Raw genomic sequence first — 17,267 nt, 5'->3', positions numbered from 1 at the left:
CCTCGTGGTTTCAAAGAAGAGATACAAAGGAGAGAAGAGGAACGCAACGAAGAAAGATACCAGGGAGCAAAAGGAAAGAACCGAAGGATAGTAACGAAAAATAAATAGGCCACTTAATAAACACAACTTTATCCATACGGTTAGCTCTCACGGGCCTCATAGGTCTTCTAGCTCACTGGCATCGCTGAGAAGGCTCTTAAAGAAAGGCCTCGTGTCGACAGCCACAATCTTGCCCCCTTCAACTGTCGTTCCGTTGACTGCAGTCAGTAGCCCCCCATCTGTGACAACATACAAGGTGTCGGTATCATTATCAAGTCTACCAAACATCGTAGCCACGGGCCCTGCCAGCGTCATCTCGTTCGGCGTGCCGAGCACGACGGTATCTTCGCCATCAGACGTTATAGCGAGCAGCTGGTTATTGGCATGGGAAGCGGCCCAAATCGTGTCCCCGCCACGCGGCCCGAAGTCGAAATTGTCCACAAAGAGTGAGCGCACTTTCTTGACGACCTCACTATCTCCGTCGTGGGCTGCGTAGCCATCTTCCGTGATAGCAAGACGGTACACGGTAGCCTCGTAGCTGTTGGTGAAGTAGATATAGCCGTCACGGATGTGTACATTGGTTATACCAGCTTGCGTCAAAGCCCAGGGTAGAGGTCGCATGTGGATGTCTTCGATTGCGAGATCCAATTGTCGAGATCTTAGATCTACCCGCCAGACACCCCCGACTGTGGTATCAGACACAAGTAAGATGTGCGGCGCGTGTGGGAGCCTATCGAAACCGGAGCAGAGCCCGCCCTCGGTGAAGTGCACGAGTTCAGTGATGTTGGGACTTCCGGGGTTGGTCTGCACAGTGGGCCGGAAGTCAAGTTGCCACACCCCGAAGGTGCCGTTGATGCCTCTGCCTATTGTTGACTGCTTTCCTGCGATAACGATATATACATCTGGCTCGTATTCAACCATGGCAGTGGTTACACTAAGTCCCTCGAAGCGGTGGAGCAAGGACACTACGGGTTCCCCTGTAACTACGCCAGATACATAGTAGACTGACGCATCCGGCGAGGCAGTCAATGTCAGGATATCTCCGTTGAATCTTACATAGACACTCTGGAGCCATGTCATGACAGGGAACTGGTGAATAAGTCTGTGGGGAAGCTGGGGAGATAGCCCGCCTGCAAATACGCCTGCAAATGTTGGCGCGAGGAAGGACACGAGGTACAAGATCTTACTCCAATAAAACAGCTTCGTACTGGCAAACATAAGACTGCGTCTGAATGAAGTGGTATGGGTATTGTGTATGGGGGATTGGCGGCTTTACGACAGAAGGCTATTCGACAGTCATAGGGCCGGTTGAGAGAGATGAGGCAAGTTCAGATGAAAAGATTCAGGGTCTTCCAATATTCGGGATCTAAAGAATGGTTTAGACAGCCGATATAGATATGAAATACCGAAGCTCAAAGTTCCGAATCCGAATATACCGAAACCTCCGGTACCGCCACTTAGACCAATTAATTTTCCGAAGCCCTCCATCTCTTCCATAGTTTTGGCCAGTCCTGATTAATACTAATCCAGCTATTTTGCTTTAGTGCCGCTGCTGGCGATTTCTTGACAGAAAAGTTGCCCAGATGCATACCATGGCCTTCCTATCACTCTCTTCCCTTGTCGTGGCGACTTTCAGTTTTGTTGCTACGGCCGCGCCGAATGATTTCCAGAAGCCACTTCTGCCACATAGGTGTAACAATACACCGAAGGCTCGTGGTTGTTGGGGTCGCCATTCCATCGATACCAACTACTACACGGATCCTCCAGACACTGGTCACAGAAAGCTACTGACCGTATGTTACAACATCTAGGCACCTCGGTCCATTGGAACGGTATTCGGATACTCAACAATGTGCAAAACGATGTGGTTCCAGGCGTATCGCAGTGCGCAGTGGCACCAGGGGGAACGTTCTCCTACCGCTTCAAGGCTACGCAATACGGCACAGGCTGGTATCATAGCCATTACTCTCTACAGTATACCGAGGGCCTTTTGGGACCCATCGTGATACACGGTCCAGCCACGGCCAACTATGACGAAGATTTCGGTCCGCTGGTCCTTCAGGACTGGTCTCACAAGCCTATGTTCACAGCCTGGAGTGAGTTACAGGAATGGGGTATGACGCACTCACTCGACAACCTCCTCATCAATGGGGCCAACAAACTGGACTGCTCTACGTCCAATGACCCGAACTGCCGCGGTGGCACTGAGAAGTTCAAGATGGTCTTTCAGCAGGGAAGAAGCTACCTGATCCGCCTAATCAACGTTGCCGTGGATAGCCAGTTCCGGTTCAGCATTGATGGCCATTCGCTCCGAGTCATCGCCAATGACTTCGTTCCCATCGTGCCTTACGACACGGACAGCGTGATCCTCAACTCCGGCCAGAGGTATGATGTCGTTGTAGAGGCTAATTCCGATCCCAAAGACTACTGGATTTGAGGAGGCTGGGTCCCGGCTACGTCATGCCAAGGAGTCGCCAACGACCGGCCTGGCGAAATGACGGGCATCCTGCGCTACGATCCCAGCAGCAGTGCCAGTCCCACCACCGTCAGCACCGTCCAAGTCCCGGATTCATGCCTGGACGAGCCCCCAGAAGCCTTGGTACCCTACCTGCAAATCGATGTCGGCAACGTCACCGATACCACAGTAGAGGGTGTCAACGCTCGTCTTACGCGCAGTGGTATGTTCAAATGGACTGTCAATAGCACGTCCTTGGAGATTGATTGGGGCAACCCGACGCTTGGAAACGTCGTCAACAACGTTTCTATCTTCCCTACCGAGTATAATGTTGTTGCCGTTGACGTAAGTGCTAGTCTTGCCCCGCGGTCATGTTTAACGTTAATCCTCGAATGTAATGATATAGAAGAAAGGACCCTTGGAAGATGACGAGTGGGCCGTTCTCGTAATCGAGAATACTGCATTAGGGTTTTTTTCCGGGTATGATAACCTATCTGGCTATATAACTACTACAAGAAGCTCACAAGGCTAATGGGCGTCTAGGATCGCGCACCCTATACATATGCATGGCCACGACTTCTGGGTCCTAGCACAAAAGGAACATGCGAAATGGGATGGTACCACTGATTCTTTTAAGTTTACGAATCCTCCCCGACGCGACACGGCAACGTTACCAAAAGCAGGATACCTTGCCATTGCCTTTCGGCTTGACAACCCAGGCGCGTGGCTAGTTCATTGTCACATAGCATGGCATACAAGTCAAGGCTTAGCTTTAGAACTTGTTGAAAGAGCCGGGTCTGTTTCGTTAGCTTCTGCTGATATCGAAAAGCTTAATGACACTTGCTCAACATGGGGGGAGTGGTGGAAGGATGCTCCTTGGCTACAGGAAGACTCTGGCGTTTAAGGATATATACACACGTTTGTGTTGAAGCTGCCCTGTCGCGTAGACAACTGGAAAGCGGCGGTGAAGAGAGAATATTAGCACACGTGGACATAAGCACTGTAACTCTCTGACGCTGTGTTTGGTGAGAAGGTATTAATCAGAACCTTGTCAACCCAGACAGATGAGGAGAGGGGGTTGCTGCCCCCGATGCGACAACAAACGGCTATAGAGCTTTTAAGTTTTGCGCCCCTATCACGCACTCTAGGCATCGAGTAGAAGTAAAAGAGGTCAAGTGGCAAAAGTACCATTGTTACATGTGACGTATTTGTGTCATGCCAGACTAGAGGGAGAGGGAATCAACACTCCCAGCCCCTTCCTAAACTATGACGATGCAACTCACTCGTAGTCGATGGCAAGCTGTATCCTCAAATTGAGTCTGGACAAGAAGACCGTTCAACCAATGCAACATCTCCATCCAAACTAATATAACTAGCCACTCAGTCGGCAGGATCCTTGTCATGTGGCGTTGGTCGTAGTGGCCGCAACCACCGCCCGCCACCACGCGGCCTGATCATTCCCGGGCGTGCATATCGGGAACCCTAAACTCCCGCCGCATGTCTCAATCCCCCCTCCACCTCCTCCGGGGCTCACCGACAGTGAGACAAGCGCCCGATCTAGTCTTTGGCCTTGGAGAACAGAGTTTCAGCCGTTCGTGGGGGGTCGGGGTCGGGGAAAGGAGGGGGGGGCCGCCAAAAGAAAAACAGCCAGCCGGCCATTCTTGTTTTCCCATTGGTTACTTTCCTGCCGAAACAGACCGGTCACGCATGGCCCCTTTTTCTTTTCTTATTTTCATGCCGGTCACGTCACCGAAAAAGCATATTAAACGCAAGTAACAGCTGTTCATGTCCTAGCAGCGGGCCTGGGTTCATCGACGTGGCCTGACACGGCGGTCGAAGCACAATATGGCGTCGGGGCACGCCGTCATCGGCAGAATGTACCGTAGTCCCCGTCTCTGGTCACGGGCACATACGCTATTCAAACATACAAGTCTGTCTGTTCTGGAACCCTAGCTCCTAGATAGTTGTAGCAACCACTCTAATCAAGCCTCCGCCTCCAACTCAAGCGATTCAAGACGAAAAGCCACCACATGGGACTAACCATGGACGACCAATCCCATGAACCCAATATCTTGAAGCAGGAAGACTAGCTGCTCTTTGCAAGTAACGTAACTGTGTCACATGCTTGTCACCTACTCCCGCGTCTGTCACGTCCACACTACCCGAGTTTCCAGATCCATGACACAATCCTTATCGCTCCTGGATCGATCTTGATGGGACTGCTTCAGATCTAGTTCGACTATTATCACTATGTCCTGGCATGAGTTATAGTTCTACCAGTCCCTTCTTTACCACTGATTAAGCAAGTGTTACCTGTACACCACGAACGCCAACCAATCCGTCAACCAGCCTCGAAACAAGGAATATTCTCCTTCCGGCAGGGCCAGCAATATGCAGCAGTAACAGAAGCATCTCCATGACTCGCGAGGCCTGCCACCCCTCCCCCAATCCAGAAGCAAAGACGGCGCCATGCAGGCCATGATCAGACGGACTTCCGCAAATCAAGCATGACTTTAAGCCTCTTTCCCCCCCAGCCACCCCTAAACCTTCCCTTCTTTCTCACGGTGCTGCTACCAAGGAAGGATGGTCCGACCACAGGGAGCTAGCTAGTTCGTTGACAGGCAGAGATAGAGAGGCACGTGTATGTAGCGTAGCGTGGCGTAGAGGAGGGGAATGGAGGAAGCATAGCCAAGTTACGCAACAAGAAACACAGCATGCCTCGAGAGACCGAATCAAGCAAATCCCACACTACGAGAAGTGACTCGATATCATACCGTGGCTGCTTTCTTCCAATGAGCCTAGCTTCTTTACATATGCATTAGAATCCACGCATCACGCCGTTATAGACAGACGCTGCCAAACCATCCACGGTAGAAGCACCGTAGAAGCTCTAGCCCCTTATTGGCCCAAGCCACAGCAACTCGTTCCCTAGTGGTAACCAACCTTGCCGATCTCCCGCTTGCTCGACGTCATCGAGGGATTGATTGATAGGAGCGCATGCCACTGGCGGGAACCGGGCACTAGGCAAAGTTCTGGCGGAGCAAGCGCAGACAGCTTCTGAAAGTAGGAGAGTGGGCAGTGTGCATTGTGCAGTCACGATCACGATCTGGACTACAGTTGAGGCTGGAGACGTAGTCACGTACGAAACGGCAGTGGGTTGAAGACGGTATCAAGAGCGATAGATCGCGAGAAGCTCGCAAGTTTCGATAAAGTTTAGAGACGCTACCAGCTATCCTGTAGCCACTAGGTAGCATCCTCAGATCCCTACCACCGTGAGTTGTACCTCAGTAGATAATCATCTCTTCTTTCAGATCCAGCGGTAAAAAACAACAAAGTAGTAAGTACATGACCGAGGCGGACAGGCGAAAAGAAACGAGCCCGGCATGTTCCCCTTCAGCGACCGTGTGTGGTGCTGGTCTTTCTTCTAACCAGTCACCTCCTCCTCGTGGGTAAATCCATTGAAACGACCGTGTGTGCGCCTCGCAATGCAATGATGTAAAAACCTCCAAACCAGCCTCGGCGCGCTACCGTCGTCTTGGTATCATGGTAGGCGCGGGCATTTTGTAGTCAGAACTCCGTAGTTCAAAGAAAAATTCCATTTCAAAACGACCGTGTATGCCGCGTGTTGTGTTGTGTGGTGTAACCCTCTCTCCATCCGTGTGTCCCCAGAACGAAGGGACAGTTTAAAAAGAGACATTAACATTAATCGGGGTTGGCAATGTACAAGCGACCGGAGCTGAGGGTCATCTTCCGATCGTCCACGCTTCCGCGTCTCCTCAGTTCCTCGGGGTTTTAACGCTCTTCTCTCTCGTGAGAGCAGCGTTCAGCAGGCTGTTGCTAGCCAGCTTGGCGGCGCTGGGCGCCTTCAGCTCGGGCAGGGCGTCGGCCTTCTCGGCACTGCTTCCGCTGCGTGTGCTCTGGGCTCGACCCAGAGCGCCGGTGTCATCGCCAGCTTGGAACTCGGGTTGTTCCTCGGCCAAGCTGCCTGGTCGCTCTGGGGTGTCACCAGGGCTCCATTTTTTGCCGCTCTGCATGCCGCTCGAGGAGCGGTAGGCGGCGGTACCGCGACGACCGCTGTTGGTGCTGCTGCGACCGCTGCTCCCCGTCCTACGGTGGTGCAAGCGCTGTGCAGCCAGGTCATCTTCGTCGCTGTCCTCGCCCTCGACCTCGGTGGCACTCAGACGCATGGGCACACCGCCGACGCCAATGTAGTTGTTCTCGGGGGTGTAGCCGACGACGCCAGGCTTGCCGTGGTGACGGATCTTGGCGGCGACCTTGGCAGTGCTGCTCATGCCCGTCGAGGTGCGTCCATGGCTGATGACGCTGGTGACTTCCTTGTTGGCTCGCTGCTTGGCGGCACGCTGTTGGGCCTGCAGGCGAGGGTCTTCGTACTGCGATCGGTCGCACCAGACGGTGGCCTTTTGTTTGCGCAGAAGGGTAACGTAGCTGGTGGGCTGGCCGCCGCCAGATCTAGAGGAGGTACTCCGACGCGGCAGGTCGCTCGTGGGCGAGGTGCGAAATGCAGGAGGGGGTTGTTGCTGGAGACAGTGCTGAAGGTGTTGACTGAGGGCGAGCGGCGGTTGTGGCCCATGCCGGCAGGTGGTTGTTGGAGATGCATTGGTGTGGGAGCTTGTATTGTTGGTGGAAACACAGAAGAAGAAGTTGTTCTGGTGCGAGAATGGCCGTAGATTTGAGGAGACGGGTCCAAAGGCCTCCTCCGCTCCCCTAACATCTCGGTGACGTGTAGATGGGTGGTGACGGGGGGTTATTATTTAAGAACGATGTGGTTGGCCCCTCGGCTGACACAAGGTTCGGGCGAGAACAAAGGTGTGTCTCTGATTCTTTGGTACACTAGAGCGGTTCGCCGGAAAGGGGATCTGCGTGGTATTTTGGAATTTGGTGTATAAAAAAAGAAACGGCGGCTGGTGCTGCGAGGTCGGTCGCTCTCAAAAGCCCGGCTGGTCTCGTACTCTCCGCTGAGGGGAAAGGGCAGGCATGGGAAATTGGCAATCGAATAATCTTGCGGTGGTGGTGGTGGTTGTGGTAGGAGGTAGTGCTGCTGGTGCTGGGCGGCTGGGCTGACGGAAATGTCCACACCTTGCAAACCCAAGGTTTTGTATGACCGGACTGGGGCGGGCACGTTCTGTTCTGCGTCTGTACTTGCACTGGGCGATCAATGGTTTGTCTGACAAGCCCGCGACAATCTGAAAACAGTGGACCGGGTCTCAGTCAATCTCTCGCTATTCTTCACGATGAGTTGGGCCGGGTTGGTCTCGAGTCACAGCGACGAGCAGCAGGTCAGCCTGGAGGGGGAACGGGATGGCAGAGTTAGAGTGAAAAAGAGAGAGGAAACAGTCGAGTCACAGCAGTGCGGCCGGTGGTGGTGGTGATATGTATTTCAGACGGGCAGGGTGTGGATGCGCATATGCAAGCACAGCAAGCCCAGAGCAAGCAAGCTGAGAGGGACACCACAAGCTTACAAGGGAGGAAAGAGGGAAATCAACGTTGCATGGCCCGTGTGCTCTGTCCTGGGCCTGCTCCTGCTGGGCCTGTCCTGTCCTGGGTCCCTGGTCCTTGGATTGGCTTGGAACCGGGATTGGGTCTCGGTGTATCTATTCGTACCGTACAGTGCCGGCCCAGCAGACGAGAGACTGGCGAGCCAAAGTGAGCCCTGCGGTGCTTGGGGGTGCCAGGTGCCTTGGGTGCTAAGATGCTGCTGTGAGATGGAATGGCCATGCGGCGCCTGGATTGGTAGGCGGTAGTGGGCTGACAGGCGCCAAAGGGCCAAGTGGGGAGACAACGAGCAGCCAGGACCCGGAACTGGCACTGGAATTCCCTCGTACAGGCAACTCACTAGCAACCTTCCTGTTAGTGGCCAAGATGCTTTTTCTTCGTTTTTTCTCTTTCGTTCTTTCGAGTGGGGATTGGCCCCCAAATGCACAAAAGGCACTAACTAAGAATAATACTCCAGCCTCAAGAACCGAGCCAGAGTTGATGAAGGACTGAGCCGGTAGCTTGGGAGGCCTTACGTCCGGCGTCGCTGCTAATTCCTCTGCAAACCTTCGCATCCAGCTGTGGCCGGGATGGCAGCGGTAACCAAAGGTCATTACTATCCATCAAGGCTGGGGTATCCCACGGCCAGGAAAGTTTTCTTTTCCCGGAGGATCCTCAGTCGATGCAGGCCTGCGCGCTTGGAGATCGCATACTGTCACAGTGTGCCATGTACATCATGTATCGAAAGCTCTATCTGAAGTAGGCATGCATGTGCTACAGCTATGTATGATACGGCAGCGCTCCCGTCGTGCGGCGTGCCGTTCATGCCGTCCACCATGGACCGTCTCCCTCGGAGCTTGTTGTTATCATCATAGGTGCCAGTTCGAGACGCCTCTTCCAAGAAAAAAAACAGGACTGCCAGACGAGACAAGACGGCCATTGCAGTCGGGCCAATCAAGGCTTTGGATCTGGTGTGGCTGATGTAATGATTGCCCGTCAGATTGTGGCCAATCCAGAAATAATAACAATAAATCTCGATGCTATGGCGACGATGGTAGCAGTAGCGGGGACGTTGCTGAGGTTGATCACTTTAAAAAACTGGCCTGGTCGGCCTGGTCGGCTTGCCTCGCTGGGTTGGGCCTCGGAGGTGAAGGCCACTCCCCAGCAATAAAGGGTTCAATACAGGGAACGGCTAAAAGACGGCGAGGCTCGGAGGACCCTGGATCTGACGTAGATCTCTTGTCCGAGTTCCTCTCGTGGCTCCCTCTTTTCTCCCGCTCTCTGGGCGTTTCACTTCACACCGTGTTGGGAGAATACGAAATTGTGAGGCAAGTGTTGAGACGGCGGTGGGATAGAACTGTGGCTGTATCGGGTAGGCGGAGATGCCGTGTGGTGCGGTACTACGACCTACAGCCTTTTTTCTTGTACAAGTAGTTTTTTGCTTTTACCCACCTCGTGTTTGCCCTCCAGCAGCACCAAAACCTAGCAGGGCCCCCGTCAACCGATCTGATCCCCTCGTTTAGGCCAGAGACCCGGGCCCGAGGGGCGACAGTGAGAAAGATTCAGTCGTGTGCCGCCTGCCGAGCGTGCGGGAGAGGAGGAGGCAGGAGGAGAAGGCAGAGAGGCGACAAGGCGAGAGAAGAGATAATAGCTTTTCTCGGGCCTTCTGATCGAGTGGTGATGTGATGAGAACCTAGCACTGGCCAAGCGAATAGCCTTCGATAGCAGGGATGTGTGCGTCGGCGCTGATGCACGGAGTACTTGGGCGCTACTTCGAGTACGGGCTAGCAGGCGCTACGAAGGTACTGCTGCTACTGTGCCTCCTCCACTTTCCCAGCTAGCGTGCGAGAGACGAAGTGCTGCAGCAAAGCTATGGGAATGTCGTGAGCATGGGCAACATGGGATTTCCGATTTGACCAACGTCCATACTCGTGCCGATACATGCGTCTTGCGTTATCAGTGAGACGCTCGGCCGGGTTGCCCCCTGGCGGGATATACTGCGATGCATTCGCTAGTTCGCCAGTTTGGGCGAGAGAAACAGCTAAGGCACCATATATGTATGTGTGTACTTGTGTTGTTTGTGGATGGGACTGTCCCCCTCCGTGCTGCCTTGCTCCTCGGTGGGCTTTGTTGATGTTTACTTGATACTCGGGCATGCATTGGCTGGTTCTCCCCAAATAAAAAAGAAACACGGCGACGGCCTTCTTCAGAGACGCCGTCGCATAGATTGCCGGCCCAGCTAGCCAGGTACGTTTCCCTATGCACAGCCTGCGAGTGGATGGCATGAGCTGACAACTAGCTGGACTGGGGCCGAGTGAAACGTCGTGACGTTCTGCTAGCTTTTTTGTTTCTTTTTTTCGGGTCGACGAAGCTAAGGTATGATGTAGAGGCTCGGGAGCAGAGGCCAGAGGATGGCCATCTTCATCCGAGCCAAGAGCGGACCCCGCGCCGCGCGCCCATTGACATCTTGTGCCCCCCTGCCGTTGCCCCTGGGCCTTGGTTGAGCAGGTTACATGTCCACCATGCTGAAATCATTCATTCAATTCCATCCGAAGTATCATAGAATCATCCGATATTGAAACAGATGCAGCAGTTTTGACAGGAGACAGAACGGAGGATGCAGACGTGACGGGCGATAGCGACCTTGCCCAGATAGATGCTTGCAGCGGACGTTAGGCGGGCGGGTCTCTGGGGCTCCGGAGTCGAGACCGCCTCAGTAATCGACCCTGCTGGTCGAAAGACACACAGCAACTGCATGCAGGTGAAATGCAGCCAAGCGGAGAATGACTGTGGAAGCTCATCGGTATGTGGTTGGATTTGGCCATCTTTCAGCTCCCCTCGTGGGCCATCTATTGCCGTATCTGGATCTCTGTCCAGCGATTGGACGGCTGTGTACATACACAGCTGCTTATTGTGGATGTCAATAAATGTTCGGCATCGCCAGTCGTCGGCACAGTAATGGCCATTTTTCATAGTTTATTCTCTGCAGTCAGCTTGGTCAACTGCATGAAGATATCATCATTATCACTATTACTCACTCAATATCAACTGATGTACAATGCAGGACGGTCATGCAATGCCGTCGCATGAAAGACCTCGATCCAGGGCTTCCGGTTGGAAGTGGGAATACCGAATGCCGCACAAGACTTGTCCATGGTACAGCATTGGGTTTGAGTGCTCGCATTGTCTCGCCCAATGCCATGTACACCTAGACGGCGTGACAGCTTGTTTTCCGCTTGAGTGCTATGTGTGCTGTGTGTCTGCAGGTGTAAAACTCACGTCATAACGAGAAGCTCCAAAACCCGAGCCTGAGCCAAAAACTTGAACCACGAGTAAAACCGTTACCAGACTCTTGTTTTAGATGGTTCAATGACGGAGGCAATATCCGACGAAACAAACATATATCGGGGGCATATAGGTATGTCACAGCTCAGCCAACACCGAATTCTGGGCACTCGCCGCCGAGACCACAGCTTATTTTCTGCCGTTCAAACGGCCCACGGCCCAGCAAAATGTCGGAAGATATACCTGGACATGCATCCACATCCACTTCCAGCCCTTTCGATGGACGGGGATTGCTCTCTTATCGTAGGCGCATGTGTGCAACAGAAACAGCAGCAGTCACAGCAGGCTGGCTGACGGACTGGGCAGCTGGGCAGCTCGGCTTACACGCATATATCCGAACACATCACCCTTGAAACGCCCTGCTCACGCGCGGATGCCCAGAGATCGGCGACGAGGTGGTCAGATAATTGATGTGATGCATTGCGCCGGATAACCTGTAGAACGGGTTTGGACAGGACAGACACGTCAATGCAGACAGCAACGTACTTACATAACGGTGAGCAGGCGGTCAAAGGTTTGGTGGTGATGGTTTGCTCGCTGCAGGCTGTATGCAGTGTCTAACACAGCACGGCGAACTACCATGCAGCCTTGTGTCGACTTATCATCCTCCTGGCTGCTTTCCCCGCACGATTGCATCTCACCCTGGCGCTATTTGAGGTATATTTCACGATGGTGGCAGTTGGGTTGGCGTGCTATCGGTTTGGGGTGTGTAGCACCGGAGAGATTAAGTACTTGGACTCCAATTAGTGGTGAAAGGAGTGAGGAGTGCGTGCCATGGCGCCTACATAGTATGCATGGCCGGCCCATGGGGGGTGGTAGGGGGGTAAGGGGGGGCCAGCGACCAACCCACGCCCCGCACTCTACCACTCAACGTTGTAGTGCCTCGTTCGAGCACTGGCTTATCTGAGTAGACGGGGCGTTGATCATGGTCCGCTCATCGTACGTCCCATGCAAGAATCGTGCGCAACGAGTTCTGGACTTTTTTTTGTCGTGTCCAGAATTGACCTGAAGCCTGGCACATTGGCAAATGGGAGAAACCTTATGCAAGGCTGTCCTAGTCCTCCTCTGTCCTTTCGTCAACCAGCCTGGCACTGGGGTTCTCCCACGTGCTGCCCTACACCAGGAACACCAGGAACACCAAAAACATGCGACAGACAGGGAGTGAAACTTTCCCCGTCCCCCGTTTCTTGTCGTCCCGTCTCGACTCTTCCTGTCTCTTCTCTTCACCCACTCTATCGTCCGGGCATCGCATCCATGTTCTCTCGCTGGCTTCCATTCCATTCCTGTTTATCGGTCGCGCGCTTCGTCTGCCCCACCGCGCCGGACGTCTACCCCCCACCTCTCTCGGGTACTGTGTAGACTGTGCTGGTGGGAATGGCGCAATGATAATAACGCGACGATGTTATAGCGACACTAGACAAGGTCGCGATAGGACGCCCGCCCGAAAACTAATGGACGGGATGACGTCCTCGACAGTCGTTTTGGGAAGAACATTCTCTCGCCCACCGAAACCCGTTCCTGGTTTTGTTCCTTTTTTTCTTTCGTACGAGAAGCTGTAGCCGAGTCTTGCCAACGCGCGCCATCGGGCTAGCACTGAAATAGAAGCTGGAGAAGATGAACCGCTGCAATGCAGAGGCAACAAGATCACGACTAACGCCTGCGATCCACTGGCGAAAGCCTGCCTGCCTGCATTGCTGTTGAGTCCGTTGCACTTCGATCCCCTGGCGCAACTGGTCTGGTTGTAACGCTGCAAGGCACACGAAACTTGGCATCCCAGGCGGGTCAACCAACTTTTCGGACTCGATTCACACCCACTCGAAGTGAACAAAATCGTAACCGGTTACTTACTTGTTGCGTGTTGCGCGTGAACACGTCTCCTACCAAGAATGCGCTGGCTTGCTCAGGGGTGAACAATGCCGACCGCCGTCGGGACTTGCGATGGAGCCTGGAGAAGGGAAGACCCGCGCGTCTCTTTTTGACAGTCCCGGGCCAAACCTAGGTGCGGTCATTATGACTAAACCGGAGATTTTGCCCCGTGAGATCGAAAATTCCGGATTCAAGGTTTGGCAACCGTGCGTTATCCCTGTAATCGCGTCTGACTGTGTTGTTCAAGGCTGGCAGGTATCTGACATCTTCGGGCTTTTTGGTGCTCGGCTCGTGTGATGGAATCCTTCGTTGGCTGCTTATGCTGTGAGGACCTCGCACCTGACGCTACATTTCGCATTGATGAAAAGCCGGAAGAAACAAGCCCCATTAGCAACCTCCATTGTGCCATACCAATTGCACGATTATACGATGCGAGTGATCTTCTGAGGGCAGATGAAGCCTCAGCTAACATTAACATACATCCAGAACAGTTGACCGTCAAGGAGAACTGGCCAAAGCTATTGAAACTTATCATCAGCCCTGCAACTCAGTGGTAACCCCATTAAATCTGCATCTGTGTTGAATGGACTACAGAGGATGTGTCGAAATGAACTAGCTAGCGTTTGCAATTGGATCATTGCTGGAGACCCTTCTCCTACCCCTTTTGGCCCCTTTTTGCGAAAAGAAGAATGGCTAGCCATGACTGGAAAGTAGTATTACCGCACCACAGGTAGGTTTTCGTATATATTCTCTACTACAAAGTGTTTCGCAACTCCTATGGAAGAGGGGTTAGCCTGTTGCCCCTGGCTGTATGGTCATATTGCATGCTCACCTGTAGTCGCTCCTTCGATACACGAGATGACGTGTTGGATGACGAAAGTAAGACTGACACAAGGTCTTTCTTGTCTTGTTGAACCACTCCCGAGACGTACTAATCCTTTCTTAGCATCCTCCAGAATCAGACATTGGTGAGATATTAGACTTACTGTTTCGATCGTATCCTCCATGATGAACCGAACGGTTGTGACTTCCTTTGTCTGGCCAATCCTGTGGACTCTAGCCAAAGCTTGTTCCTCCAAAGAAGGATTCCATTGTGGCTCCATGAGGTATACGCGGGATGCGGCAGTAAGTGTCAGCCTGCAATGGTAGAATGGTTCGCTTTAGTCATGGTATATAACAACGCATCCAAATACTAGAACCACCAGCATGGCATGCTAGAAATGGGAGACAAACTTACCCGACAGCACCGCAGGAAAGAGACAGCAGTAGCACCTTGATGTCATCGTTCGCTTGGAAGCGAGAGAATATTGTCTCCCTATCCTTCGCTTTCACCGTACCGTCGACTTGCTCACATCTAATACCTGCAACGCATAGAGCTTCTTTGCAAATATCGATGGTAGAGGTCCAGAACGAGAACACAATACTATTCCAGATCAGTAATGAACACTGGTCACAGCATGCAGCTCTTACCTCTTGACATCTCCAGGAAGCTTGTTTAGGTCTCGCACAAGTGCGTTCATCTTCGGAGGGTATTTTGAACATCGTAAAGCGGGGTGCTCCGCAAGGGATGTCGTCCGGCGAGCCGGCAGATGCAGACTAGTAAGGGGGCACATTGGTTGACAATCACAGACTTTGACCCGTCCTGTCCCATCCTTCGGACACTGTACAAAACAGGTCGAGCAATGCAATCGAAAACACTTCGTCAAGTGAACCAGTGGTGGAGGCCCCTTTTGAGTTACCGAGTCGAGAGGATCACCGCATCGGTGACAGCTGAGAGTAAGCCCGAGCAGTGGGAAATCAGCCAGAGCCTTTCGACCAACATCGGGGTTCCAAGGAGTATCGAGACTATCTACGAGCCGCTCGTCATGGTCGTCCAAGTCGGAGGGCATCTTTCCATTGTTGCAGATGATACGCAAGGCATTGATCTTCTGGAGGGCGTTGACGAAATGGCTGCCACTTTGGCCTTCTGTACCGAGTGCCTCGTCTATCATCACCCGAGCCTTGCCTTTGGCTTTGTTGTAGCACTCTAACCCCGAACCCGTGAGTTTAAGAATTTGTCTGGTATCAGTCCTCTTTGGCAGAAAGGCTTTTCGGTCAGACCGTCGCAGCATGACAGCATTCAATAACCTCCTTAATCGTACCACGGATTCCGAGCCGGAGCCAGCTTTCCAGGGAGCCACGATGTGCCGGTTGAAAACATCTTTCTCAGAGTAAGGTGACACACGGATAAACTGAAGTAAGCTCTGGAGTTCCATGAGGTTATTCTGGATGGGGGTGCCGCTCACTGCCCATCGTCGATCAGCCTCTAGGCGGTAGGCTGCTTGCGAGCTGGCAGCAGCAGGGTTCTTGATGTAGTGGGCTAGAGGATCATACCAGTTAAAAGTCTATTCAAGACGCAAGTATAAAATAGAGTGAATCACCTTCGTCTAAGACAACCCTATGCCAATGGTGTGCGAATATATGACTATTCGGCTTCCTGCTTTCGGAAGTAAGCATGTTGTAAGTGATGAGAACAATGTCTACGTTTTGGATATCTCTTGGCTGGCGTATTCTTGTGTTGCCAGCATGGCATCGCCAGCTTATGGAATTGGGCTTCAGGTGACTGACTATGTTAGCGAGTTTGTACATCACACAGAAGCATACAGCTACTTACGTTTTCAATTCCATTACCCATGAACGAATAACTGGACGCAATTAGTGGGACGATTACAATCAAAGGAGAATCCTTACTCGCAGCCGGGACTACCACAAGCGTAGTTGTGGGATTGTGTGGGAAACCAAGCTGTCTCCTCTGAAGACCAGAAACGTCGTGAGCGATCAAGGAAATTACTTCAAGAGTCTTCCCATAACCCATTGTATCAGCAAGAATCCCGCCACGGAAATCGGGAGGCGGATCGTCATGGACAGATCCATCAACCTGATTGATGTACTGGCTATGCAATGTCAGGTACATGAGCATCTGGACCAGACTAATATCTGGCGATTCGGGGCGGTTTGGCTTACTTTGTGCCCGAATAAGCACGTATGGTCCAGATATCGTGAGTTCCAGTGAACTGCCAGCCTCGCTCGCGGCCTAGCAAGAACGTTAAGGCTTCTTTTTGGTGACTGGGTAGGCATGGTAGCTTAGTTAATATTGCCTCATGTTGTGTTTTCCTTGAAGTCAATTACATGGAATAGATACATACCCCATCAGCAAAGTCGTCAAGTGGCTGGATCCATCCGTTTCGATCAAATCACCGCTTGTGTTGAATGCTTCGAGGAAGTCTGACTGTGGGAGTAGTTCCTCCTTTGCGGCTTTTTCCTCTGGCGTGTGCCACCAGTCTGAAGTGCGAAGACTGTCAGGATTGGAAAACCTGTGCGGGTTCCAGTACGGTAGGTCCCGTTCCGTATTGCGAGGATCTTGCAGATAGAGGCTGAGGTCCTGTAGAGCTTTTCCAAGGTCTACGCTCAATTCCTTCAACCCGTACAAAACGACCGAGATCTCGTCAAGCGCCTGTGTGGGTGGGCCTGCATTCTTTGGTATATTGAGTCGTATCTCTGTGTCAATTCCCTCAGATTGAAAAAGGTCGAAGAGCTGGACGTCCCGAGTCACCAATTCTCCGACGAACAAATCGGCTCCAGCGATGCGCAATTGTGAGTCGAGTCCACGAATGAACACGGTAGAGGCATCGAGGCTGCCCCGGTACGCATCCACCGTATCTTTCAGTGTCAAGACGAGCTTGCTCATTTGTTAGATGCAATACACGCAGACAAAAGTATGTGTAAGGGTAGTACCATTCCAAAACAAACCGTATCGCCCTCTTGTGTTCCATCCCCGGTTTCAATTACACTGTTCAAGATGCTTGTCGACAGACATGGCACCTGCTCCACAACAGCAGTGGCATGTTTTTGACCATATTGATTATCTTCGAAATCGGATGAGTACTCGTATTCGCCAATGTAGAAGTGATAATCATTGGTCTTAATTCGTTTTGTCGGAGGCTCAGCTTCGGTCGCCATTTGCCCCAAGTGGTCTGTTTGTAATGAACGACATTGGAAAACTACGGTCTAGAAATGAAGGTCATTGCAA

General features: G+C 52.5%; 5 protein-coding genes across 5 annotated transcripts; 2 read left to right on the top strand and 3 right to left on the bottom strand.

Moving 5' to 3' along the window:
- Positions 1 to 156: 156 nt before the first annotated feature.
- PG998_008613 (uncharacterized protein) lies at positions 157 to 960 on the bottom strand (the record flags this gene model as incomplete). The annotated part of the gene is made up of 1 exon (XM_066875429.1): positions 157 to 960. The coding sequence occupies one exon, from the start codon at positions 958 to 960 to the stop codon at positions 157 to 159; it is 804 nt and encodes a 267-aa protein (XP_066731374.1).
- A 671-nt stretch (positions 961 to 1,631) lies between these two features.
- On the top strand, positions 1,632 to 2,476 carry PG998_008612 (uncharacterized protein; the record flags this gene model as incomplete). The annotated part of the gene is made up of 2 exons (XM_066875428.1): positions 1,632 to 1,812; positions 1,851 to 2,476. The coding sequence occupies 2 exons, from the start codon at positions 1,632 to 1,634 to the stop codon at positions 2,474 to 2,476; spliced, it is 807 nt and encodes a 268-aa protein (XP_066731373.1).
- Positions 2,477 to 2,533: 57 nt separating this feature from the next.
- On the top strand, positions 2,534 to 3,398 carry PG998_008611 (laccase precursor; the record flags this gene model as incomplete). The annotated part of the gene is made up of 3 exons (XM_066875427.1): positions 2,534 to 2,839; positions 2,901 to 2,974; positions 3,038 to 3,398. The coding sequence occupies 3 exons, from the start codon at positions 2,534 to 2,536 to the stop codon at positions 3,396 to 3,398; spliced, it is 741 nt and encodes a 246-aa protein (XP_066731372.1).
- Positions 3,399 to 6,270: 2,872 nt separating this feature from the next.
- Positions 6,271 to 7,112, bottom strand: PG998_008610 (uncharacterized protein; the record flags this gene model as incomplete). The annotated part of the gene is made up of 2 exons (XM_066875426.1): positions 6,271 to 6,912; positions 6,978 to 7,112. 2 exons carry the CDS (start codon positions 7,110 to 7,112, stop codon positions 6,271 to 6,273), a joined length of 777 nt encoding a protein of 258 aa, XP_066731371.1.
- A 6,861-nt stretch (positions 7,113 to 13,973) lies between these two features.
- Positions 13,974 to 17,197, bottom strand: PG998_008609 (uncharacterized protein; the record flags this gene model as incomplete). The annotated part of the gene is made up of 11 exons (XM_066875425.1): positions 13,974 to 14,129; positions 14,185 to 14,335; positions 14,436 to 14,621; positions 14,669 to 14,718; positions 14,938 to 15,557; positions 15,619 to 15,800; positions 15,852 to 15,882; positions 15,929 to 16,131; positions 16,202 to 16,303; positions 16,384 to 16,916; positions 16,988 to 17,197. The coding sequence occupies 11 exons, from the start codon at positions 17,195 to 17,197 to the stop codon at positions 13,974 to 13,976; spliced, it is 2,424 nt and encodes an 807-aa protein (XP_066731370.1).
- Positions 17,198 to 17,267: the final 70 nt, after the last annotated feature.

Source organism: Apiospora kogelbergensis (genome assembly GCF_038363985.1).
Source record: "Apiospora kogelbergensis strain CBS 113332 chromosome Unknown utg000005l_segment0_segment0, whole genome shotgun sequence".
Taxonomy (NCBI): Eukaryota; Fungi; Ascomycota; class Sordariomycetes; order Amphisphaeriales; family Apiosporaceae; genus Apiospora; species Apiospora kogelbergensis.
This window is presented reverse-complemented; position numbering and strand designations above follow the sequence as displayed.